The 23,073-nt window shown below is 46.2% G+C and overlaps 2 protein-coding genes across 2 annotated transcripts in view; one reads left to right on the forward strand and one right to left on the reverse strand.

The window, feature by feature from the left end:
• MYPN (myopalladin) overlaps window positions 1–9,397 on the forward strand; it is an 84,186-nt gene extending 74,789 nt beyond the window's left edge. The window contains exons 17-21 of the mRNA XM_040975832.1: window positions 417–543; window positions 1,735–1,942; window positions 2,501–2,666; window positions 5,283–5,416; window positions 7,630–9,397. Of these exons, the coding sequence (XP_040831766.1) occupies window positions 417–543; window positions 1,735–1,942; window positions 2,501–2,666; window positions 5,283–5,416; window positions 7,630–7,799 (805 nt within the window). The 3' untranslated portion in view covers window positions 7,800–9,397. The remainder of the gene's footprint in view (window positions 1–416; window positions 544–1,734; window positions 1,943–2,500; window positions 2,667–5,282; window positions 5,417–7,629) is intronic.
• An 11,976-nt stretch (window positions 9,398–21,373) lies between these two features.
• On the reverse strand, window positions 21,374–21,828 carry ATOH7 (atonal bHLH transcription factor 7). Its single transcript, XM_040976071.1, has one exon. The coding sequence runs from the start codon at window positions 21,809–21,811 to the stop codon at window positions 21,374–21,376; it is 438 nt and encodes a 145-aa protein (XP_040832005.1). The 5' UTR covers window positions 21,812–21,828.
• Between the last annotated feature and the right edge of the window lie 1,245 nt (window positions 21,829–23,073).

Consider the following 23,073-nt stretch of genomic DNA (forward strand, 5'->3'; position numbering starts at 1 on the left):
TTGTTCTGAGTAATAAGCAGGATTTATCTTCTGTCATTTGAGGCTCAAATCGAATCCTGATTTGTTTATGTTGGTGACTTTTGAACCGGTCAAACCCACAGTGAGACGAGTTGAGCCACTCAACCCAAAATGACTTCAGAGAAAAAGACACTAAAGCCTGTTTATTTGATGACAGATCTCACAAGATCTTCGTATCATGTATGAGAAGCTTACCAGCCTGTTTTTTTTTTTTACAGCAGTTCCACATCATTATTTATTACATATGATTGTTTTTTCTTTATGGCCTAGCCATCCATTTCCCCTATTAAAAGCAGAAAATCTGTTCTTTAGGCTCTCTAGCCACACCTAAATACCTGTTGTCTTAAGTTTATAAATGGGTTTACATGTTTATTGCCTGAAAACGTTTGCTGTTACAGGGGAAGGTCCCGACTGCAAGAAAGAGACAAGGAGCCTCTGCAAGAACGCTTTTTCCGACCACATTTCCTGCAGGCTCCTGGAGACATGGTCGCTCACGAGGGGCGCCTCTGTCGGCTGGACTGTAAGGTAGACTGTGGCACACTTCCTCGGTTGCAGATCCACTCTTAATTCCTATTGGGATGTATATGTGTTTGCCGTGTGTGTGTGTGTGTGTGTGTGTGTGTGTGTGTGTGTGTGTGTGTGTGTGTGTGTGTGTTGCTCAGACTGGAGAAGGGAAAGAGACTAGTTTTCTCACAGCTCTTTTCAAAACGGTTATTTCGGGAAACTTTTGCATCTTTGTTTTTCTAAACATACGGCATTGGTATCGTATACAGTTAGCCCTGCGTTTTTAGACAACAACCAAAGAAGTGATATAATTCATGTGTTCTCCATATGGACACTCCAGGGAGTATCCCTATTACTAGGAAGCCTGTGGCATGATTGTCACATCCTTAAAGGGAGTGGCTGTGGAGGGCAGCCCCGGAAGGATGGCTACAAGGCAGCTGACCAGGGCAGAGGATCTTTTCTCATGTTAAGCAGCCTCTGTCACCTGTAGAATTCTCCTCCCAAGTTTTCAACCAGAAACTAGGCTTCTGTAGAGCCATGTACATGGCTCTCACTAGACAAGTTTGTCACCCCTTGTGCCCCAAAGATGCAGGATGCTGTGGAAGAGTTAGACGCTAACAGTGAGGGCTTGAAGCAGAGCATTCCAGCAGTCTCCTGCTGGCTGTGGTGCCTGCTCTCCGATGAGCTGCTTCATCAGTCTTCTTGTTGATTGTTATTTCCATCTCACTAAACCCTAAAAAATTACTTAGTCCAGCCCCAGGGATTCTGACTTCATAGCAGGGGCAATGGGATTTTGAAACACTCCCCTTGTGATTGTAACACGTAGCATGGTTTGGGAGCATGGGCTAATGTTTGTTTGACCTTTCTCTTATCTACTTTTTACTTATTAGGTGTGCAAGTGGCATGGCTCTGAAATTGACGCTGCTGCCTTTTATCTATAAACTCCTCAAATGTTTATGTATTCTGATTTAGAATATAACCCCATGCATTATTCATGACCTGAATTGGGGTCAAAACAGCCTGTCGTTTAAATGAACCTAACTTTTGGCTTAGGCTCCTCTTCTCCCCACCCCCCGTGGAAAGTGCTCCCATCCGCCCATGTTTTCTCTCCCTACATCTTTTGGTGCCAAACCCGGATGAAGAATTCAGCCACCAAATAAATCTGCCTGTCATGGGTCTGTCATTTGCCTCAGCTGTCGCCTTGTTTATTAGGTGAGCGGCTTACCGCCCCCGGAGCTGACGTGGCTGCTCAATGGGCAACCTGTGCTACCAGACGCCTCCCACAAGATGCTGGTCAGGGAGACGGGCGTCCACTCTCTGCTCATCGACCCGCTCACCCGACGCGATGCGGGCACCTACACGTGTGTTGCTACCAACAAAACCGGGCAAAATTCCTTTAGCTTGGAGCTCACTGTAGTAGGTAAGATTTTGAGGGCAGGCAGACAAGCATTCTACAACGCGGTCATCTAAAACTGTACCGTGGTCCTTGGTCCGGATGACACGTGTGATAAATGGTAGCCAGTCATCCCAGTTAGATTCTTGAGGAAGTGTCATTTTGTGGGGATTTAAAAAAATAGAGGATTCTGCAGGGGTGAGATTTTTTTCAGAATAAAGTTGGGGAATATTAAAGTCTTCTAAAAGACAAGCTTCTCCGCCACACTCCAAAAAAGGATCTCTTTTAGACAATACAGGATATTGTTGGCCAACATTTACTATTGAGCCATAAAAGACATGGCCGCCTTTCCAATGCAGCCGCAGCTCCTCACGGGCCGGGATGCACGGAGAACTCTGTGCATCTGGTAACTAACTGCACAGCGGGCCTTTTCCCAGGCGGTGAGCATTCCCACGCAGCAGGAGAAGCACCCCGAGGAGCAGGTGGGGTGGGCACAGTGTCGGAGCTGGGAGGGACTGGGGCAGGACGGGGCTTGAAGCTCCCAGCACCAAGGACTCAGACAAGCGTGGCCTTCTCCTCCTTCAGCCAAAGAGGTCAAGAAAGCGCCAGTGATTCTAGAGAAGCTGCAAAACTGCGGGGTTCCCGAAGGCCACCCGGTGCGACTGGAGTGCCGCGTGATCGGCATGCCTCCGCCCGTGTTCTACTGGAAGAAAGACAACGAGACCATCCCTTTCACCAGGGACAGGGTCAGGTATGGCGGCCACCAAGCTGGCACGACGCTGCCCTGGCCACCCAGTGAAGCCTAGTGCCTAGTGAATGAGCCTGCTTTCCCCAGCGTCTCTTTGCCTCTCATCTGTGTTTCTGCGCACCTCAAGAATGCATTCCTTTTGGTATCTCTGGTTTAAAAAAAAATTTTTTTACTGCAATTTTTAAAGACAATTTTGGGAGCCAGCACGGTGGCCACCTTCTGGGTGCCTGCCGGTGTCCTGACTGCTCCATTCCCAATCCTAGCTCCTTGCTGATGCGCCTGATAAAGTCAGTGGAGGGTGGCCTCAGTTCCCAGGCCCCGGTCTGCCCATGGGAGCTCCTGGCTCCTAGCGCGGGCCTGGCCCAGCCCTGGCCATTGTGGCTATCTGGAGGGGTTAAAACAGTAAATGGAAAATCAATCTTTATCTCTGCCTCTCCCACTTTCTGTAGCTCTGCCTTTGAAATGAGTAAGATTTTTTTTTAAAAAAAAAAAGGAAAAAAGGAATTTTTAAAATTTGAAACAAAGAGCTCCTGATCCATTCCCCAAATGTCTGCAACCATGGAATGGTGCCAGGATGAAGCTGGGAGCCAGGAATTGAGTCCAGGTTCCCCACATGATTGGCAGAAACCCAGTCCATTACGCTAACACCACTGCCCCCTGGGATCTGCATTAGAAGAAGGTGGACTCAAAAGCTGAACCAGGGGCCAATCCTAGGAACTCCAATAAGAGACCTGGGCGTCTCAACCAGCATCTTAATTTACCAGGCTAAATTACCACTCCTAAAACTGTATCTTACATTTTTATTTATTCGTTTAAAAGGTGGAAAGACCGAGATAAAGAGAGATCTGTCCTGTGCTAACTTACTCCCCAGACACCCTCACTGGCTGGGCCAGGATGAAACCAACAGCCAGGAATTCAGTCTGGGTCTTCCTCCTGGGTGGCAGGACCCAAGACTTGAGCTGTCACCTGCTGCCTCCTGGGGTGCTCTTGAACAGGAAGCAGGAGTCAGAGCAGAGCTGGGACTTAAACTCAGACAGTGAGATGCAACCGCACATGTCCCAAGCAGTGTCTAGCCTGTGTGTACAAATACCAATTCTAAAACATTCATTTTAAACTTAAAAAATACACAGAAGAAATGTGATAAAATACACGAAGGTCTTCATAAATTCCCTATCATCTGAGTACCAGGTAGCTCTTTGAAACAGAAAGCTAAAACAAAACATTAAAGCAGTTTTGCTCCTTTTCCATCTACCAGTAAATCATCATCATCACCATTATTCTTTAAATTCAAGAACACAGTTTCTTAAAATGGGTTACCTTGCTGGATTTTTCCCTCATCAACCTCATTTCCTTGTCATTTTGATTTTATACCACAAGAGGGCAAGCAAGCAGAGGCAATTTCTGTACCCAATTGTTCTGAGCAAGACTTCACAGTAAACCGCGTTTGTACCAGAGGATGTCACAGCCGTTAGCTTTTGCAGGATTTTGGCAATGAAGATTTTCCTCTGGGAAAATTTCAGTGAGTTAACCCTTCAGTCTAAATCAGCAGGCAGGTGTATTATGCCAGGTAAACCGTCCCTGCGTCCCTCTTAAGCCAAGGGGGTAAGATTTGAAATATGGTTTCACTGGGCAAAAGCATCAATCTCTAGGAAGCACATTTCATGTGCAGGCTGAGCTCCGGGGCTGGAGGGGCTCCTCAGCCTCTGGACTTAGGGAGCTGGCTCAGCCTAGCCACCACTCCCAGGGCAAGTGAATGGCAGGCTCAACGGAGGGAGCCCCAAACTCAGAGATCACTGCCGCTGCGCATCAAATCTTGTCCTTACCATTAGTGAAAATGCATGCCCATGGTGTTAACCACAGGAATAGGGCATTCTGATACTTTAAACTCATAGATGTTAGTTTTTCGAAACACATCTGGGAATACACGAATGATGGTATATTTATTTCTCACTCAGTGGATTTCACTGGGGTCACTGCCCCTCGCCAAGCTACCACAGTGCGCTCTCACACCTCTCTGACACCAGGCTCAAGCACTATGCAACTCGCCTCCTTACCACCCTATACATTAATAATCACAATTTTTTAAATGCAATGAAATGATCTGACAGGGGCTTAAAAGCAAGGGCAGGCATTTGGCCTGGTGTACAACCTGGACTCCATGGGCAGCCGAGGTTAAGAACAGAAGTTGGTGCGCAAGCAGCGAGAGCAGGCCCCTTCACCGCCTCACACTCTGCTGCGCACACTCCCCAGGCTGCACGAGGGCACCCCGTCCCTGCTCTCAGCCCGTCCAGCCCCAGGCCGCCCCAGAGCTTCCTAACAAAGTTCTCGCTCAAATGTCTAGCCTTGTTCTGGAGGAAGCCTCTCTGGAGGACAGTTGAGGACCCGCCATGGTGGAGCTGGAGCCCAGGGAACTGTCGCCCTCCTCTGGACGTTATGACTCACCACTGCTCTGCAGGGGTTCCTTCCCAACCTCACACCTGCCCTGTTATTAATCTTAAGCTGAGTTCCCCTTCCTTTGCTGTATGGGGAAGAGCTCTAGGGAGCTCCCTGAACCTTGAACATGACAAGGACACTTCTGCTCCCAGACTAAATGCATATTTGCCCTTTCTCTTTCTCCAGCATGCACCAGGACACAACAGGGTATGTCTGCCTCCTCATTCAGCCAGCCAAAAAGTCAGATGCTGGCTGGTACACGCTGTCAGCCAAGAATGAAGCCGGCATTGTGTCGTGCACTGCCAGGTTGGACATTTATGGTAAGTATCATGCCTTTAGCTGACAGGAAACTTGAAAATCCTTTTTAAAAGACATTTTTATAGTCTGTGTCTACAAATGATTTGGGTGGATTATGTTTCATCGCACAATAGATAAAATTTTTAAAGTCATCTTGTCTATGGCACCTGGGACCTAGGTACACATTTACATCTTGCTATGAGGTTGGTTTTCTTCTACGAATAGTAATTGTAGCCAGGCTAGAGCTTACTTGAAGTTAGATGTCTGACCAGCGGCACCTTCAGGCTGGGTCTTGGCCACACCGGGCCACCCACTGGTGGCCACCCACTCCCCACTGCTGTCATCACTCCACAAAGTGTTCCTGACATTATTCGTTTATTCATTCAACAAACATGTTTTCTTCTACTCCATCAGCCTTCCCTAATAATCCAGAACTGGCCTCATGATAATTGTTATCAAATCAAAGTTGTACAGAGACTGGTAACTAATAAACTGGTTCCCTTGGGTCCTCCCAGATCCATGAGATTACTGTAATTGCGGTTACCTTCAAATAAATGCAGAAGAATCCAAAGCCCAGAGAAAGTCAGCAAGCAAATCCGGGCCTCTGTAGCATCTCTTTGACCTTGAGTCTCATTTTCAAAAGAGTCTAAGAAATTAATCCTTCTATTCATGTATTTCTGTGCTTATTCTTCTCCCCCACACATTTTGAATTAACTGGCATTTGATCAGACTTTTCTTAATCCAGCAGAGTACTTCTTTGTGCTCTTCTTAAGAAAACAAGGACGAGGTTACATGAGTCTGTTTCATATTCAGACGGGGTGTGACATGATGAACCAGAATAACGAAGGTCGCATCTAGAGCCACTGCTGCTGGGAGCTGCATGCTAGATGTCTCCTTGTCTTACTTCCTCCTGGAGGGGCTGTTAGCTGCACCTTTTCCTAGGACTAGTGGTTGGAGGAAATATGTCCACTTTTCTGATTATTTTCCTAACTCTTGGACATGAAAATAAGTTCACCTGTCAGAAAGCTGGGAGCATCAAGGGAAAAAGAAAGCAGTGAGATGTGTCTCATCAAGACTGAATCTCACAGAGTCCTAATCCTCAACCATTTCGCAAGGCAGTCTGGGCTCAGCACCCTTCCTGGGGCCCAGTCTAATTCTACAGGATCAACAGTAGGAGGCGCTGTTTCCTCCACTGAGGTCAGGGGTGGGGAGGGAATGGACTTAGGCTAGAATTAGTTTCCTGTACACCACCAGACTTTCTGCCTATCTGGGTATTGGGGGCAATAGGCTCAGCTCTCTCTTCTCCAAAGGAAGGTTTCCAGTCAAAGCTATGCGGCGGGGGACTGGGGTGACAGGCTGTCCAGGGAGGGGCTTAACGCACCTGCCCTTTACTAAAATAGCCGGAGGTTTTGTCTTCAGTTGTGTAGCTTCCCAAATTGGATTTTCTCAGAGGCATCTGGAGTCTGAGAAACTGATAGAAGTTTATGAAATCAACAAAAGACTGATTTTAAAGAGCAGAATGCTAACTAGGGCACAGCCTTGTAGGGCCCAGAGCTCCAGGGGTTCCTCACCTAATGCAAACCCCTCCCCCAAATCCAAACCACAAGAGCACTTATTTCTGAGTTGGAGACAAGGGGGACACCATGCAAGAGTTTGGAAAAGTGTTCGCTGATCCAGCAAAGGGTCATGCCTAACCCCTGCCCTCCTGTGGGATAGTGTTAGGTGGACATCAAACTGACAAATCCCCCCTTGCCCTCTGCGCCTGAGGCACTTTGCAGTCTTCTTGTGGTGATGGCTCGGTCGGATATAGCCAAGCAGGGTGATGGGGGATGCGTAAGGGCTCTTCCCAGGGCTGACTCCATCTTCGGATTTCCACTCCCTTGGGTTTCTTGTCTCTCTTCTGAGGCACCCTCCCTGGAGCATGCTTCAGGTAAACCCCAAACGGGTCACCCACTTCTCCTTCCTGCAGGAATCCAAATCTGCTTACAGGACTCCACTCTCACTGAATTAGAATCACACGTTTTAGAATGAGGCGCGTACGAGATCAGCAGCCTACTTTCTTGGCAAGAAAAGCCTTACTGCTCTTTCACTCATAGCACAATTCAGAGCCATCTCTGTTAAGGTGCCTTGACCCTGACTCTTCCTGGAGGGTGGGATTGAGGACAGCACACATCTCTGATGTCCCTGCCAGCTTGTGTTCCTTTGATTATAACGTGCTGTTTGGTCCCTTTTCCAGCTCAGTGGCACCAGCAGATCCCACCACCCATGTCCATCCGGCCCAGTGGCAGTCGCTACGGCTCTCTCACCAGTAAAGGACTTGACATTTTTTCTGCCTTTTCCTCCCTGGAAAGCACAGTGGTGTATTCGTGCTCCTCTCGGAGTGTGGTGGAAAGTGATGAACTTTAAGACCATCCTGGGTGCCTGCTGGAAGGGGGAGAGCAGTGCAGGGAGACGGAGGAGGAGTCAGCAGCAGTATCCAAGCAACTGAATTTGAGTGAGTTCCCATCCTGCTGGACCTGTGGCAAGGAGCGTGCTGAATAAGCCAGCTGAGGGAGCCACCGGGGCTGTGCCATTTAAAGATTCCAGCAACAATGTGAGAAGACAAGGCAGACCAACTGAGGACAACGACCTGACACAGCATCACTGCCTGGGGAGAGCTAGCAGAGGCCCCACCTCTGGGTGTGTTGAGGATGCTTAGGTCCTCCTAGGAGTGACCTGTGGCCACAGGCCTGGCCTGAGAGGAGTTAGACAGTAGTGACCTAGAACTCACGAAACAATGCAAAGGAAATTGGGGGGCGGGAGGCCACCACCCCGCAGCCAGAGGTTTCATAGCAAATTCAGTAATCAGCTTCCATTTGGCATTAGGCAACAGTGCAACAGAACACCCAAATGTGGCGAAAGCCTGGGTATGTTGGCATCTGGGTGTGCTGAGTTATGAGGTAAGGTACCTGAAACACTATTGCAAAAATGCTATTGACACAGCCAGACCCCACTGGCCTGCTGGCTCCATGTTCTATCTGCTTTTTGTTCTGACTGCATATTCCTAAATGTCAGCACGAAAGGGTAGTTAATAAACCAATCAGAAGGAAATAGCCTGGAGATCACTTTAAAAACTGCCACTTTCAATTGCCCCTTGGAAAATTCAGGAATCATCATCATTCAGTCGTAGGCTGCACTCCACAGACCCCTCCCCCTCCTCAAATTAGGGGCAGAAGTGACAGGAGACAGTTGCCCAGGCCCCCCAGAGCTGCGGGTTTGAAAGGGATCTCTTTGAGATCTCCAGACCTGTTGCATTTCCTGCTGAGGAAGGGACTGCAAGGGGAACCTGCAACTTCTTTCTGATGTAACGAAACCTGCCTCTCAACCCAAGGGAACTTTAAGGTCAAAGCTAGCTCCTTAGCACCCAGAGGAATGCCTGGCACAAGATAAACCTTTGAGAACTTCTTGCTGAATGGAGGGCTCCTACATCAGGTGGAGGAGTCTCCCACACACCCAGTTCAGGAACCGCCCTGGGAACAGGTTCCACAGCACTTGGCTCCGTGTACATCAGGGACATGCATTGGAGGCGTCTGTACCAACTCCCTGTGCTCACTGTGCCAGGTGCCCTCAGCTGGCACCTTCCTCCAGTGACTTAGATAGAAATAGTCATTGTTTAGAAGGGCTTGAAACTTTCTTCGCTTCAAGGCAAGGATTTCCAGAATAAAAATAAATTCATTCACTCCGTCACGTGTGTGTGCTCTGTGCAATGCTTTGTATTGCTTTTTGGGGCAATACAAAGACGAGGAGGAGACAGGCCCGGCCTCGACAGCTCACAGTCTGGCAGATGAGTGCAATCCGGTGGCAGAGAACTCTACTCTGAAGGTAAAAGTCCATTCAGTAGCAAATGGAAATCTTCATGCTGTTGTTTTTTTTTTTTCCTGATTTCTGAAATCTTTTCAATCTTTGTTTCTTAAACAAAATGCTGTAGGCTATTTATCCTTATGAAATAAAATTTTCAGTTATTCAACAAATTATTAGATTTCCTTTTCTTTTTCATGTACTCCATAACCGTAGTAATGCTTAGGCCACTTTAGTGGGACAGGATGCATTATGTATGACATGCAGCCTGTGCCGTGTTCTGTTCCCATGCTCACACCTGCTGTGAGCTCTCCCGCAGCCAGAGCACCTTCTAACACGGATTGCGTCTGGGTTGCTGTCATCACAACCACTTCCGTAAGCCATGCAGTTCTCCCCAAAAAGGATATTCTCTTTTTCTCCTGCTATTTTATTTTTTACGTTTTTATTGTTATAATTATTTTTCATGATACTCTTTTGTAAGTATAAGGATTCTCTCCACCCTCACTCCTTCCTCTCTCCACATTCTCCCCTCCCACCATTTCGCCCCATATTATTACAATAATATAGTCCCTCATCAAGAGTCCCAAGTCCAATACGCTGTTATTTAAGTGTGCCATGACATTGGAGGTATAGACAATGGTGGAAAATCTAGTATCATATTGTCAAGGTTTATTTAACAGTTTCATTGAGAGTCTTTTATTTGGAAGTAGAAATATGTACTGAAATGTATTTTCACTTCCCAACATGTCAGTCTCCATTACGTAGTTCATCTATGAGAATATATGTATATACTTGTTTACCTACATATCTATTTGTTTTGTATTTTACATGAAGGTTGCCTTATACCAGAGATCATATGGTGCTTGTTCTTTATCTCCATGTCTCATTTTAGAGAATTAGGACAAAATACTATTCCTACCCACTAGGTGGTGCTGTCTTACCCAAATTGTCACACATCCAAAGATAATATGAACATTATGTGGATTGTGTTGAAGCAGGGCTTCTCAACCTCAGACTATAGACATTTTGGGCTGCATAATTCTTTGTTGTTGGAGGGGGTGCTTCCCTGGATATTGTGGGGTGTCCAGCGACATTCCTGGTCTACCTCTCAGATGCTGGTCATACCCCTAAACGCCCCCAGACACTTCTGTTCCCTGGGAAGCAGAATGCCCTCTTGCTGAGAAGCACTGCATGGACACATCAGTACCTGGCTTTAAAGATTCAGTCACAGTGGAGGACTTTTAAATAAGATGTGTTTGAGTCCATAATGGCTTCTGCATCTGTCCAAAATCAGATTCATTGCCTCCCCTTGTGCACCATTCTTCAACCGGGCATGATGGTTCCATCACATGCCTCATCATCTAAGTAAGAAACACACAAGCCATTTTTTTTTTTTTGCTTCCTCTATCCAGTCTAAGAGCCCTGTTCATTCTCACTGTCACTTATTGCTCTTACATCCAGGTTTTTCTTTCCACTCAAAGGATATGTGGGTTGCCCTCCAAATGTCCTCCTATAAATTGGTCATTGAAATTGGCTTATTTCCTTCTACATATACCATCTCATGCATGTAAGATTCCCAATGGAATCCAGAAAAGCCCACCTAATTCTTAACTGGATTAAAGTATCTATTATACTGGGTGGGATTAAGCTCCCAAGAAGACTAGAAACACTACTACCTCCTCTTCTCATTTCTGCGGTGTGTCAAAGCTAAGCAGTGTTGCATGCTGTATCTAGCTCCCATCTGCTTTTTCCTCTGCACGGCCATGTTCTAGAATCTGTCACTGTTGGCCCCATCTCAACCCTTCCCCGAGGCTGCCAGTGGGCTTCACACGCACAGTGACCTGACTCCAGCTCCATGCTCCTCGGCAGGGTGTTGGGAAGCATGCAGTCGGGTTAAACATCCTAAATGCCTGGGAGTCCATCAGCTTCACAGAGCTGCTGCCGCTCTCAGGTGCTGCCTTGTTTAAGCAATTGTTTTCTCCCTCCCGTCAACTGCTAATGGATAGAATTGCGCGGAGGAATCAGGATGTTGGGGGAGATACAGGAGATTACATGAGACACCCAGAATGATCTTTGGATGACAGCTGCTTCATTTCCTCCTCCCCCCACACACACTCCCAAAGTAGCTTCCAGGCAGGGGTCCTGCTGCGTCTGTTTGCACAGGGCTATTTATAAGTAGGTCATAAACTCAAAGCTGCCAGAGGAACCACAGCCTAGTCAAGGTCCCTTCAGGGTCCTGGGGTAACCTGGGTAAACAGTATTTCCATGAATGATTAAGCTGAAAAAAATCACCAGGCCTTACCTGGAAGAGGATCAGTTAATTTAATTAGATTTTGATAGAATGTGTGTTGACTTTTTTTTTATCACAAACAGCTTTTTCTTGTTTGAAAAGAATTAATAGTTCAGAGAGTTTAATTACCAAGACCTTGTTGGAAGAAAGCTAAGCAGCTTGTAAACTTTGACAATGCCATGGTCATCAGTATGCTTACAAAGTTGCTAATGTCATGTCTTTAGAAATCTGTGCGGTGCAAAAAATATTGCTTATTTGTTAAAAAAAAAAAGTTTGCTTTTTATGTTTGTCTAATTCTGTTAGCACACTTGGTAGAACAGGACCTTAAACAAGCTACCTTGGTTAATACATAAATGACAGCTACTTCAGACTCCAAGAGCAGTACCCTGGGAACGGGAGAGAGCGGGGGCACACCTGCCAGTCCTCTGAGGACCATGCGTAAGTGCTGAGGGTGAGCAGAAAAACAGCAACTGTGCTGGAAAGGCGCAGAAACAGACCTTGGCCACATATCCATGAGTAGAAAATGTTCCCCCAATAATAACAATTAAAACAGTTCAACATTACTCAAAGCTTAATTTTTAAGGCTGAAATAAAAGTGACTTCTTAAACTTTTTCCATTAAAATACAGGAAGGAATTCTAGCTTCTAGGTTTTGATAATGACTGATCAAATATTTTAATTAAAACAATTTTTTTTCCATTTTATGGGGCTGGCACAGTGGAATATCATTTTAAGATACAACCTGCAGTGGCTATCCGCTGTAGGCACCAGTTCAGGTTCTGACTGTCCCACTTCCAGTCCAGCTCCTCACCAGTGCACCTGGAAAAGCAGCAGCAGATGGCTCAAGCACTTGAGCCCACTGAGCCCACATGGGAGACTTGGGCATTCCTGGCTCATGGCTTTGACCTAGACTAGTGCAGCCACGTTAAGAGTGAACCAGCAAATGGAAGACCTCTCCTGCGCCTCCATCTGTGTGTGTGTAACTCTGTTTCAAAAAAATATTTAAAAAATTTTTCTCTTCATTTTATTTGAAGAGCAGAGAGAGGGAGAGAAAGAGCGGAAGATCTCCCATCCACTACCACTCTCCCCAGATGTTCTCAACAGCCAGAGCTGAGCCAGCTTCAAATCAGCATCCTGGAATTCAATCCTAGTCTCCCATGTGGGTGACAGGGATCCAAGCACTGAGCCATCACCTGCTGCCTCACACGGCACCCACTAGCAGGAAGCTAGAACCAAATCTGGAACTGGGAGACCTCAAGCATTCTGCTACATGTGGGCCGCTCCAGTGAAGTCTACACCACTGCACCAAATGCCCACCCAAGATTGTTTGGCACACAAAAGTACTTTTATAAATTCTCCTATTCAGATTATATTAATTAATCCATGAGTTATAACCTAAAATAGCTTTAGAGCAATAGAAAGATAGCTGACATTTGGTCCTCCTGAGACATCCAGCAAGATGTAGCAGTTACTGTCAGTTAAGACGTAGCAGTTAAGATGCCCACTTCTCCAAGAACCAGGGCTGGATGCCAGCTATAGCTCCCCACTCCAGCTTCCTGCCAGGGCTGACTGTGGTGGCAGCAGTGCCAGCTCAGGAAAAAGGCTCTGCCATTCACATGGGAGATCCAGACTGAGTCCCAAGCTCCCAGCTTCATCCTAGAAAAGCCCAGCCCTGGCAGCTATGGACCTTTGGGGAGTGAACAAACAAACAGAAACCCTGTCTGCCTGCCGGCCTGCCTTTAAAATTCATACTTAAAATAATGAATTAAGTAAAATATCTAGTAAATCAGCTAGACTGTTTATAAGATGTTCTTTTACTCTCTTAGATTAAAATTCATTCTTAAGCCTACAGGCTAAAGTCCTTGCCTCGCATGCATGAGGATCCCATATGGGCATCAGTTCTAATCCCAGCAGCCCCGCTTCCCAACCAGCTCCCTGCTTGTGGCCTGAGAAAGCAGTTGAGGATAGCCCAAAGCCTTGGAATCTTCCACTTGTGTGGGAGACCCAGAAGAAGCTTTGGGCTCCTGGCTTCAGATTGGCTCAGCTCCGACCATTGTGGCTGCCTGGGGAGCGAATCATCGGACAGAAGATCTTCCTCTCTTTCTCTCCTCCTCTCTGTATATCTAACTTTCCAATAAAAATAAAATAAATCTTTTAAAAACTCATTCTTAAATGCTTCATAACAAACTATATTTTAAATTATTTATTTATTTATTTGAAAGAGATGCAGAGAAAGAGACATCTTCCGTCTGCTAGCTCACTCCCCAAATGTTGCACAGCTGGCCAGGCCTAAGCCAGCAACCAGGAGCTTTATCCCAGTCTCCCACTAGAGAGTAGGGGCCTAAGTGCTTGGGCCATTTCTATTGCTCTCCCAGGCTAGTAGCAGAGAGCTGGGATGCAAATGGAGCAGCCTGGACTTGAACTGGTGCACATATGAGATGCTGGCATCACATATGGCAGCTTAACCCACTATGCTAGCCCCAAAACAAATATATTTCACAACGGGATTTAAAAATGGACAGGAACAAATATGACTTTTTAAAAAAAATCTCCCTAAGTTCAAGTTCTGAGTTCTAATTCAAGTCCCACAAGTAATGGCTCAAGTAGTTGAATTCATGCAACTGTCAAGGGAGAGCTGGATTAAGTACAACTCTTGGCTTCAGCGTGGCCCAGCCCTGGCTGTTAAGGACAAGGCTATGAGGAGAGTGAAGCAGTGTATGGGATGTATGTATCTGTTCCTCTACACATCTCTCTCTCTGTCTCTCTCTACCTCTCTTTTAAACGTATAAAAGTAAATTTAAAGATGGAGTAGGAGTTGGTTGAACAGTTGAATGGAAAATTTATGGAGATTTATTTGATTGTAGTACCAAGTGTTTTAATACCAATAATGAACATAAGTTGTCTTTGTGTTGGAGGGCAGCATGATAACAGAGTATAGTAAAAAGAATTGCTCAGGGCTGGCATTGTGGTATACCAAGTTCAGCCCCAACCTGCAAATCCAGCATCCCACATGTGCAGTGGTTTGAGTCCTAGTTGCTTCACTTTTGATTCAACTTAGGCCCTACTAATATCTGGGAAAGCAGTAGAGGATGGCCAAAGTCCTTGGACTCCTGCACTCACACGGGAGATCTGAAAGAAGCTCCTGGCTCCTGGCTCCTGGCTCCTGGCTTTGGACTGACGCAGCTCCAGCTAAGGGTGGTGCAAGTGCTTGGGATGCTGTTCCCATGTGGGAGACAGAATGGAGTTACAGGCTCCCAGTTTGGGCCTGGCTAGGAGCTAGCAAACCGGCAGCAGAAAGATCTCTCCCCATTACCATGCTAACTCTCTAACTCTGCTTTGCAAATAAATAAAAAGCAATTTTTAAAAAAGAAAGGAAAATAGTGAAGTGTTTAATATTCCAAACTCCAAAGTACTGGATGTGTCTTCAGTCTCAATGCAGAGGCGGATCTTACCATCTTCCACGACAGTAAGTGCCACATAAGACACCCCTCACATGGACTTCAGTGGTCACTACCAAAACATTGTTAAGTGCATATGTGTATATTGAATTACAGGTTTGTAAGGACAGCAAAGATCATGAAATAATCCAAATGTGAAAATTTGCATATAATTATATCTTTTTAGCACAATGTTGGCTAATGTGTATTTTTTTCAGTTTCATAAATACCTTACTCTCTTTCATGAATACTTTTAATTTTTGCAGTCCTCATCAGTTTCTTGATTTACCTTTCTGTCTTCATTATCACCACTGTCACTCCCCCATCAAAATAAAAATCTACGTAATAGGAGTAAGAGCTCTTATTTCTAGGAATCCTTGCATGAAATGTAAGGGAGATTCATCACAGTGTATAGCAAAATAAGCTGCTGCCTGTGGCACAAGCATCCCATATGGATGCTGGTTCATTTTCCAGCTGCTCAACTTCTGATTCAGCTCCTTGCTAATGATCTAGGAAAGCAGTGGACGACAGCCCAAAATTTTTAAACTCCTGCACTCACATGGGAGATCCAGAAGAAGCTCCTGGCTTCGGATTGGTGAATAAATTTTTCTGTCTCTCCTTCTCTCTCTGTAATTCTGCCTTTTAAATAAATGAAATAATCTTTAAAACAAATAATTCCAGATACATTCTCTAAGTTCTCTATAAGCTACTTCCTGTCACTGGTTTGCTAGCTGATTTGCAGTCTGATTATTCAAAACAAATTTATTTAATAGGTAGATGTTGAAGTCTAGGTTTGGGCTGAATATTTATTTCCCTAGATTCTTGCCTCTTCATTAAAAAACATTTTTAAGTACAGGCACCGACATGGCTTAAGGAAGTGGTAAGGTTTACACAGAGGATGAGGAATACAGATATGTGTGGGCCATGTTCAAGGAGAGTGAGCCAGGAAGCAAAAGGTAAGGGAGAGAGACGAATACCTTTGATTTTTGCAGTTCATCTGTAGGAAGCAAGAGAGCATGTGGGAGCGCCAAAGCCAAGAACCGAGTGTGTGAGAGAAGAGAGCCGGAGGGCAAGCGGATGAAGCACCCAACCAAGAGAGCAAACCCCTCCCAGCACAGGTTCTTAAGGGGGCTTGGTGATGTAACACCACACCACCACCCACACTCAGGTCCCAGGGTCCTCTGACATACAGGTGGGCAAAAAGGTGGGCGGCGGCTTTCAAACTCACGACCCTAAATTAACTGCCGCAGCCCATATCGACAAAGAGAGAGAGAGAGAGAAATCAATCTTCTATCCACTGGTTCATTTCTCAAATGGCCACAATAGCAAGGTTTGGGCCAGGCCAAAACAAGGAGCCAGGAGAAAGCTGTAGCTGAACCCATTAGGCCACAACACTGGCCCCTGCAGTCCTTCACTTTACCTAGAAAATAAGCAAAACACTCAGGCCTTTCCAGGATGGAGGGTAGGGATAGATAAATAAATAGGGCATGGTATTGTGGTGCAGTGGGTCAGGCCACTACCTGTGAAGCCAGCATCCCTACTCCTATGAGCTCCACTTGTTAATGCACATGGGAAGGCAGCAGATGGCCCAAGTCCTTAGACCCCTGCACCCATGTGGGGGCCCAGGAAGTTCCTGGCCAAGCACTAGCCATTGCAGCCTTGGGAGTGAACCAGCAGATGGAAGATCTCTCCCTCTGTGTTTCCTTCTGTAACTCTGCCCTTCAAAAAGAATAAAATAGGATCTGGCACAATGGCTCAATTGCTAATCCCCACTTTGAATGCACTGGGATCCCTATGGGCACCAGTTCGTGTCCTGGTTGCTCTACTTCCCTGCCAGCTCCCTGCTTGGGGCCTGGGAAAGCAGTGGAGGATGGCCCAGAGCCTTGGGATGCTGTACTCCTATGGGAGACCCAGAAGCAGCTTTGATCAGATCAGCTCCAGCCATTGCAGCCACTTGCGGAGTGAACCACAGATGAAAGATCTTTCTCTATGTAACTCCTTGTCTCTATAATTATGAGTTTCCAACACAAAATAAATAAATCTTTAAAAAATGATCACTTTAAAATTGCATAGAAAGCATTAACCTATTTTTCCAAGCAAACAGTTTGTTTTAAACACGTGCTTTTTCTTCTCCTCAGTACTTTGCTTTTCCTAGAATCGTGCTATACAGCTGTGATATTTCTTCTAAGACAATAAATGTAAAATAAATAAACCTGGAAAAAAAATCAAGTGAACTTAGGAAATGGTCTCTGTTCTTTACAGAGGCAGATTCCAAGGCCACCTCCTTCAGCTGAGGCCAAACAGCCCAGGAGCGCTGCGAGCCCTCAGCCTGCTCCTGGCGCCAGCGGGCACCGTGACTCAGCAGAGCCCAGGACATCTCCACTGGACTGGCCAAAAACCCTAAACCCTGATGAAGCAATGTCCCAGCGCCGCCTACTAGTGGCCTGAGGGAGAAATAAACCTGTTTCAGAATAACAGGTAGAAATGGACCCTTCTCATGAGTGTAACCTTTGTTCTCTGCTGCTGCTGCATTCTCAGATACACACGTGAATTTAACCCCGATGGTTCACATAAAGATTAACAACATGTGACGCTCGTGCGTGCACACACACACACACACACACACCCCTAAAGGGCAGCTACCTTCATTCCATCAAGATCAGACAGTGCCTCCTACAGCTCTTCCTTTCTCTCCTCTCTATCCACCAGAAAACACAGCCGGCCCCAGAAGGCTCACTTCCAAACCCGTGTGCTTCCTTAGCCAGACACTTAAATCCCTTTAGTTTCTGAAGCACTTTTGTGGTTATTGGTCTCCATGGAAAAGTCATTGGAGTAGACGTAAACCATTTATGCATAAATGACATAAACGGTATATTTTGCTTCTATCAGTAGAAAGCAATGAGTGGATTTTGGCTTTTAATTCTGTTGTTCAGATGCAATGTAGGACTGAGAGCCAGTCATGACTTGATCCCAGTGTCGGCATGACTGAGTCACTGCAGTAGGAATCACCGAGCGGAGCGAGCCTACCAACTGGTACCTTCTTAAAGACGTGTTGGAGCTCTGCGCAATCAGATAAAGCAAAGTAAGATTGAAGAATCCATATACAATTCAACCTAGGTGCTTCTAAAGACCACTTAGAAGAGTATGCTGGGCTGTTTTATTCACTCAATAAAATTTCATTCTAAACTAGTAGCTGCTCTTGTGTTGGCCCTTGGGTTCTGTTATGTGATGATGAGTCAAGTGCTAAAGGAAGTAAAGCAGAGGCCCAGGAAAACAGAGCCATCCTGCTTCCTGCCCTGGGAACAGGAGGCAAACCAGGCCACGCAGGGCTAGGACGCTGGCGAGGAAGCACCAGCTTTGTAAAAGCTTATGCCCCTTAGCATATGAGAGGACTTCAGAAGGCTCATGGGGAACTAGAATTAAAACATGAGTTTATTTTGGTGCAAAAATATTTTTTAGTCCATGCATTTTTTGGTAATATCCACCCCCCCACCACCAAATTTAAAGACCCTTTATATTCATGACCTAAAAAGAATATAGTCTTACTTGTTGAATCCTATTAACCAGCACCTAAATATAGCTTATCGGATCCCACTCCTAGCAGAAATGTTAGATCTGTATCATAAAGGTAACCTCATTAACTAGCAAAGTGTCTGTACTGGATATGTAGAAAGAGTCCAGCCCATGGGGCTGGCACTGTAATGCAACCTGCAGTTCCAACATCCCAAAAAGAATGCAGATTCCAGTCCTAGCAGCCTCCTTTCTGATCCAGCTCCCTGCTAATGCATTTGGGAAAGCAGCAACAGATGGCCCAACTGCTTAGGCCCCTGCACCCAAGTGGAGGCCAGAATGAAGCTCCAATCTCTTGGCTTCAACCTGGCCCAGCCCCGGCCATTATGGCCATTTGACTTGTGAACCAGTGGATGGTAAATTCTCTCCATCTAACCCTGCCTTTCAAATAAATAAATCCTCACAAACAAACAAACAAACAAAGATTAGAGTCTGATCATTTTAATTATTTGATTTCCCTAAATGCTGTTAAAATCACTGCCAAGAAAAAAAAGTATTTGTTCTGTGCAAGGCCCTGAACTAAATGACTTAGAAAAACAATGAGCAGCACAGTTCTCCTTCCCACTATGTTTACCGTCCACAGAGAGGACGTGAAACGCCATCGGAGACAGTGATGAATGACCCCAAGGTGGTTTTGAGACCTTAAAGCAGTGATTTTGTTCAACTGAAACTCTACAAATTTTCTGGTGTTATTCATGAAGTGTTGAGGTTTAATTATGTAGACCATGATGCCCAAATATGAGTAGGCCACATGTCTTGAATCCAGCCATTAGCTCCAGCACTCATGTCAGTGCGAACAGAGAGAGACCCAGCGCCCTGGGGTTCATCTGCTGGCTTGCAGGGCATCCTCTAAGAGCCTCTGGGATCGTGAGGTCCAACATTCCACCCTCTCACTCACAGGGAGGAAGCACAAGCTGAGCCCTGTGGTGCTGCTTCCCACGGGAAACAGGTGCCTCTGTCTCCCAGCAGCGCTCTGGGAGCGCATTTGTGAGTCTGTAAGTTTTAGTGGATGGGGTGGGGAAGCATCTTTCCCTCACTACAAAACCAATAACCCAATTTGAATAACAAGAATAACTAAGAAAATAGATTGTCACCAAATGTCTCCAAATAAATCGCAAGAAGGAAGCTGGGCCTAGCATTAGGTTTCAAAATCTACAATAAAAGGGGTTAGGGACTGGTACTGTTGACTAACAGGCTAAGCCTCCGTTGTGCCTACAGCACCAACTCAAGCTCCCAACAACTCCACTTCTAATTCAGCCCTCTGCTTGCAGCCTGGGAAAACTGTGGAGGATGACCCAAGTACTGGGACCCTTGGACCCACATGGGGGACCCAGAAGTTCCTGGCTCCCGGCTTTGAACAGGACTAACTCAGGTTGTCGTGGCCCTGTGGGAAGCGAACAAGCAGATGCAGGATCTTTATCGCTCCTTTCTGTAACTCAGCCTTTCCTACATAACAAAAATTTTTTTAATAAGAAAAAAGAAAAGCAGTTGAAACAGGACTGTGATTACAGTTGATCATACTTTTAAAAATAATAAAAAGATTTAGAGAATCATTTTTTTTAATGATTTGCGGCAAATTCCAGATGCACGCCTATGCCCGAGAGTGCTTCCCTTGCGGCTTTAGAGCTGGACATTCCCTGCAAAGGCTTACAGTGCTGGGCGTGCCTAAGGCCGTGGCGTATTCGCGTCATTGCTAAGCAAACAGAAATTGCTGAAACCAATGTCACACGTTTTACTTTTCTCTCTTTCGATTAGCCCTGAGGGTAGTGAAGTCCTTGATATCCAATTACATTGATGAAAAGGAAACCACTTTCCAAAGCATTTTTATTTGTTTTAGAAATACACATTCCTGAATATGTAGGTACATATATATGTACGTATGTATGTACACAGATGGGCATTACATATCCATTCCTATACATAAAGGCATTGCATAAGGTTTGTGGGCAATGGTACTGAAACGTTTATTTTGGTGCCAACATTTTTTTTTGCATATTTTTTCATAATATGCATTTCCAAGAACTTCTTGGAGACTCACGATCTGTAAGGATTTTAAAACATTTTGCACTAAAATGAACTCTCCCCTTAATTCCATTTTCATGAACTTTTTGAAGTACTCCTATGTTTCTTGTTACCTAAACGCTATCATTTCAACTTAATCTTTTAAAAATAATTGTGAAAAGAAAAACATGAAAATATACCTTCTTTCCAAATTATTTGTGTTTTCATCAACTTGTGTATGCTGACGAGACCACGAGCATTTGCCAACTATGGGATTAGAGTTAAACCTGTTTACATCTTTCCCAAGACAACACTCACCATCGGCACCGTCAGAAATCCAGCCGGGAACGTGTCAGAGAGAAGAGACTCAAGTGTTTATTGTATAAAATCTATCATCTAATGTGTACAGGTTTCAAAAATACAGAGCACTCATGCCTGTGTACTTATAACAGGAACAACAGTCGCTACCGCATGCATGCACACGCGAGGCACCGAGCACAAACGCATCCACACCGCAGCAACCAGACCCACTTCCCAATTTACAGTAGTTCGGGCCTCAGTGAACTGCAGCTGAGACTTTACTTTTTTTTTTTAATGATTGCTTTCAGTAGTCCAGGAAAGGGGGCGGGGGCGTTCTTTCCACAGCAATCAAAATCATTCACAAGATCCATGAATGAAATCTACCAAATACAAGGCGAGAGGAGCTGGAGCGGGGAGGGGGGGGGTGATGTGGGGACGATCACACACCATGGCGTCCGTAGGTGCGGATTAAAGTATCCTGACAGTTCACGGTGTTTACTTGAAAGATCCTGGGATTCTAAGCCGCCAGAAGTCCCCGCTGCGCCCTTAACTGGGCATCTGGAAGGGCTCGGGCTGGAAGCCGAAGAGCCGCTGGCCGTAGGGCTCGGCCTCGCCCGAGAACGTGAGGTAATGGTCGCGGCCCAAGTGCTCACAGTGCAGGTTGACCCAGTCCCGCTCGGAGCCCAAGCGCTCGGCCTCGGCCAGGATGCGCGTCAGAGCCATGATGTAGCTCAGCGCCATCTGCAGGGTCTCGTACTTGGACAGCTTCTTATCCTGGCCCCACTGGGGCACCACCCTGCGCAGGCGGTCGAAGGCCGTGTTGAGCCCCTGCATGCGGCGCCGCTCGCGCGCGTTGGCCGCCAGGCGCCTGCGCGCCGCGCTCTCCAGCCGCCCGGCGCACGTGCCCGCGCACTCGCCGCCGCCCGCGCACGGGGACGCGCCGCGCGCTCCCGCGGCCGGCCCGCCCGGCTGGCAGGACTTCATCCCGGCCCGAGGGCGAGCGGCCGGGCACCTGCGGGTGGGGCGGGGCCGAGGAGCGAATAAAGTCCTGAAGGGAACAACTCACGGGCCGCTCGGTCTTCAGGGGGGCGAGGGCGGGCGTGGGCCTCCTGTGCCAGCGGATCACGGGTGGACGTTTCTTCACTTTCCCTCGTTGTGGGGAAATGGAGATGCCTTCCCACATGAAGCTGGAAAGGAAGCCTTCTTGCAGCAGTCAGCTTGGTGTGGCTGGTGCGGGGAAGGCCCCTGACCTCCTCTGCAGGAAGGGGAAGATGTTCCCCCAGCTCAGAGAGGGTTGGGGTGCTTTTACCGCAGGAGCTGTCGGACAGTGCGGGATGGAGCTTGGAGGGAGGAGAATTTATAGCCGAGGCCAAGGGAGCCAACAGGTGGTGGCAGGTGGGCGGGCGTCCCTCGGCTTCCATCTCAGCACCTTCCTACCCTGGGAACTGCGGGGGGGAGGGGGCGACGCACAGCAAAATCCTGACATTACAGCCTTCATCTGTTGAAGTTTCTCCAAAGCTATGTCCAGCACTAACACACACCATCTGGAGTGGCCTGGCTGTCCCCGAAAGAATAACGAAGTGGGCGGGGATGGGGTGGGGTGAGGGGGCTCCGTCCATCTTTTCCAGGATCAGCAGGAGGCTTACAATTATGGGAAATCCTTTGTGAGAAGGACTTGGTGTGGGCATTAAATAATATATCAGAAGTTGATGAAGAGGTTTGAGAATTGTGACAATTTTTCATAATGCTTATCTAATATACTGGCATTTTAAATTTCAGCTATTTAGTCAATTGGGACAAATTTGCAAGTCCTTAATATTGTTGCAGACCTGCAATTTTATTATGTAAATAGTTTAGTAATATTTTTGTGGAATGCTTTATTCCAACATGTCAAAAGATAATGATAATGGATTGTATAATTTTGAAGAGTTAAGCAAGGTGATTCAATAGTTATATTTCATTTCTCCAGAAATAGTTTCATAAATGTTTGTGGAACAGATGCTGAGAGGATAGCCAATTATTTGATATTTAAATGTAGAACTAATCATATAAATATATGCAAATATCAAAGTAATTTGTAAGTTTTTTTAAAAACTAGTTGCTAGTGGAAGATTTCAGTTGTGTCAGCTGTCTTCAGGAATAATAAAGCACCATTTACACTATGGGTAATGAGGGTAACTTACTCAGAAGAACCATTCATTGTACTTTCTTATGCAAGTTTCTTTCTTGTTCATCAGCTGACCCCA

This window comes from Ochotona curzoniae, unplaced genomic scaffold (genome assembly GCF_017591425.1).
Source record: "Ochotona curzoniae isolate NIBS_2020 unplaced genomic scaffold, NIBS_Ocur_1.0 contig_2692, whole genome shotgun sequence".
In the NCBI taxonomy this organism is placed as follows: domain Eukaryota; kingdom Metazoa; phylum Chordata; class Mammalia; order Lagomorpha; family Ochotonidae; genus Ochotona; species Ochotona curzoniae.

Coding starts and splice junctions, on each gene's coding strand:
- ATOH7 (XM_040976071.1), bottom strand. CDS start 21,811: ATGAAGTCCTGCCAGCCGGGCGGGCCGGCCGCGGGAGCGCGCGGCGCG.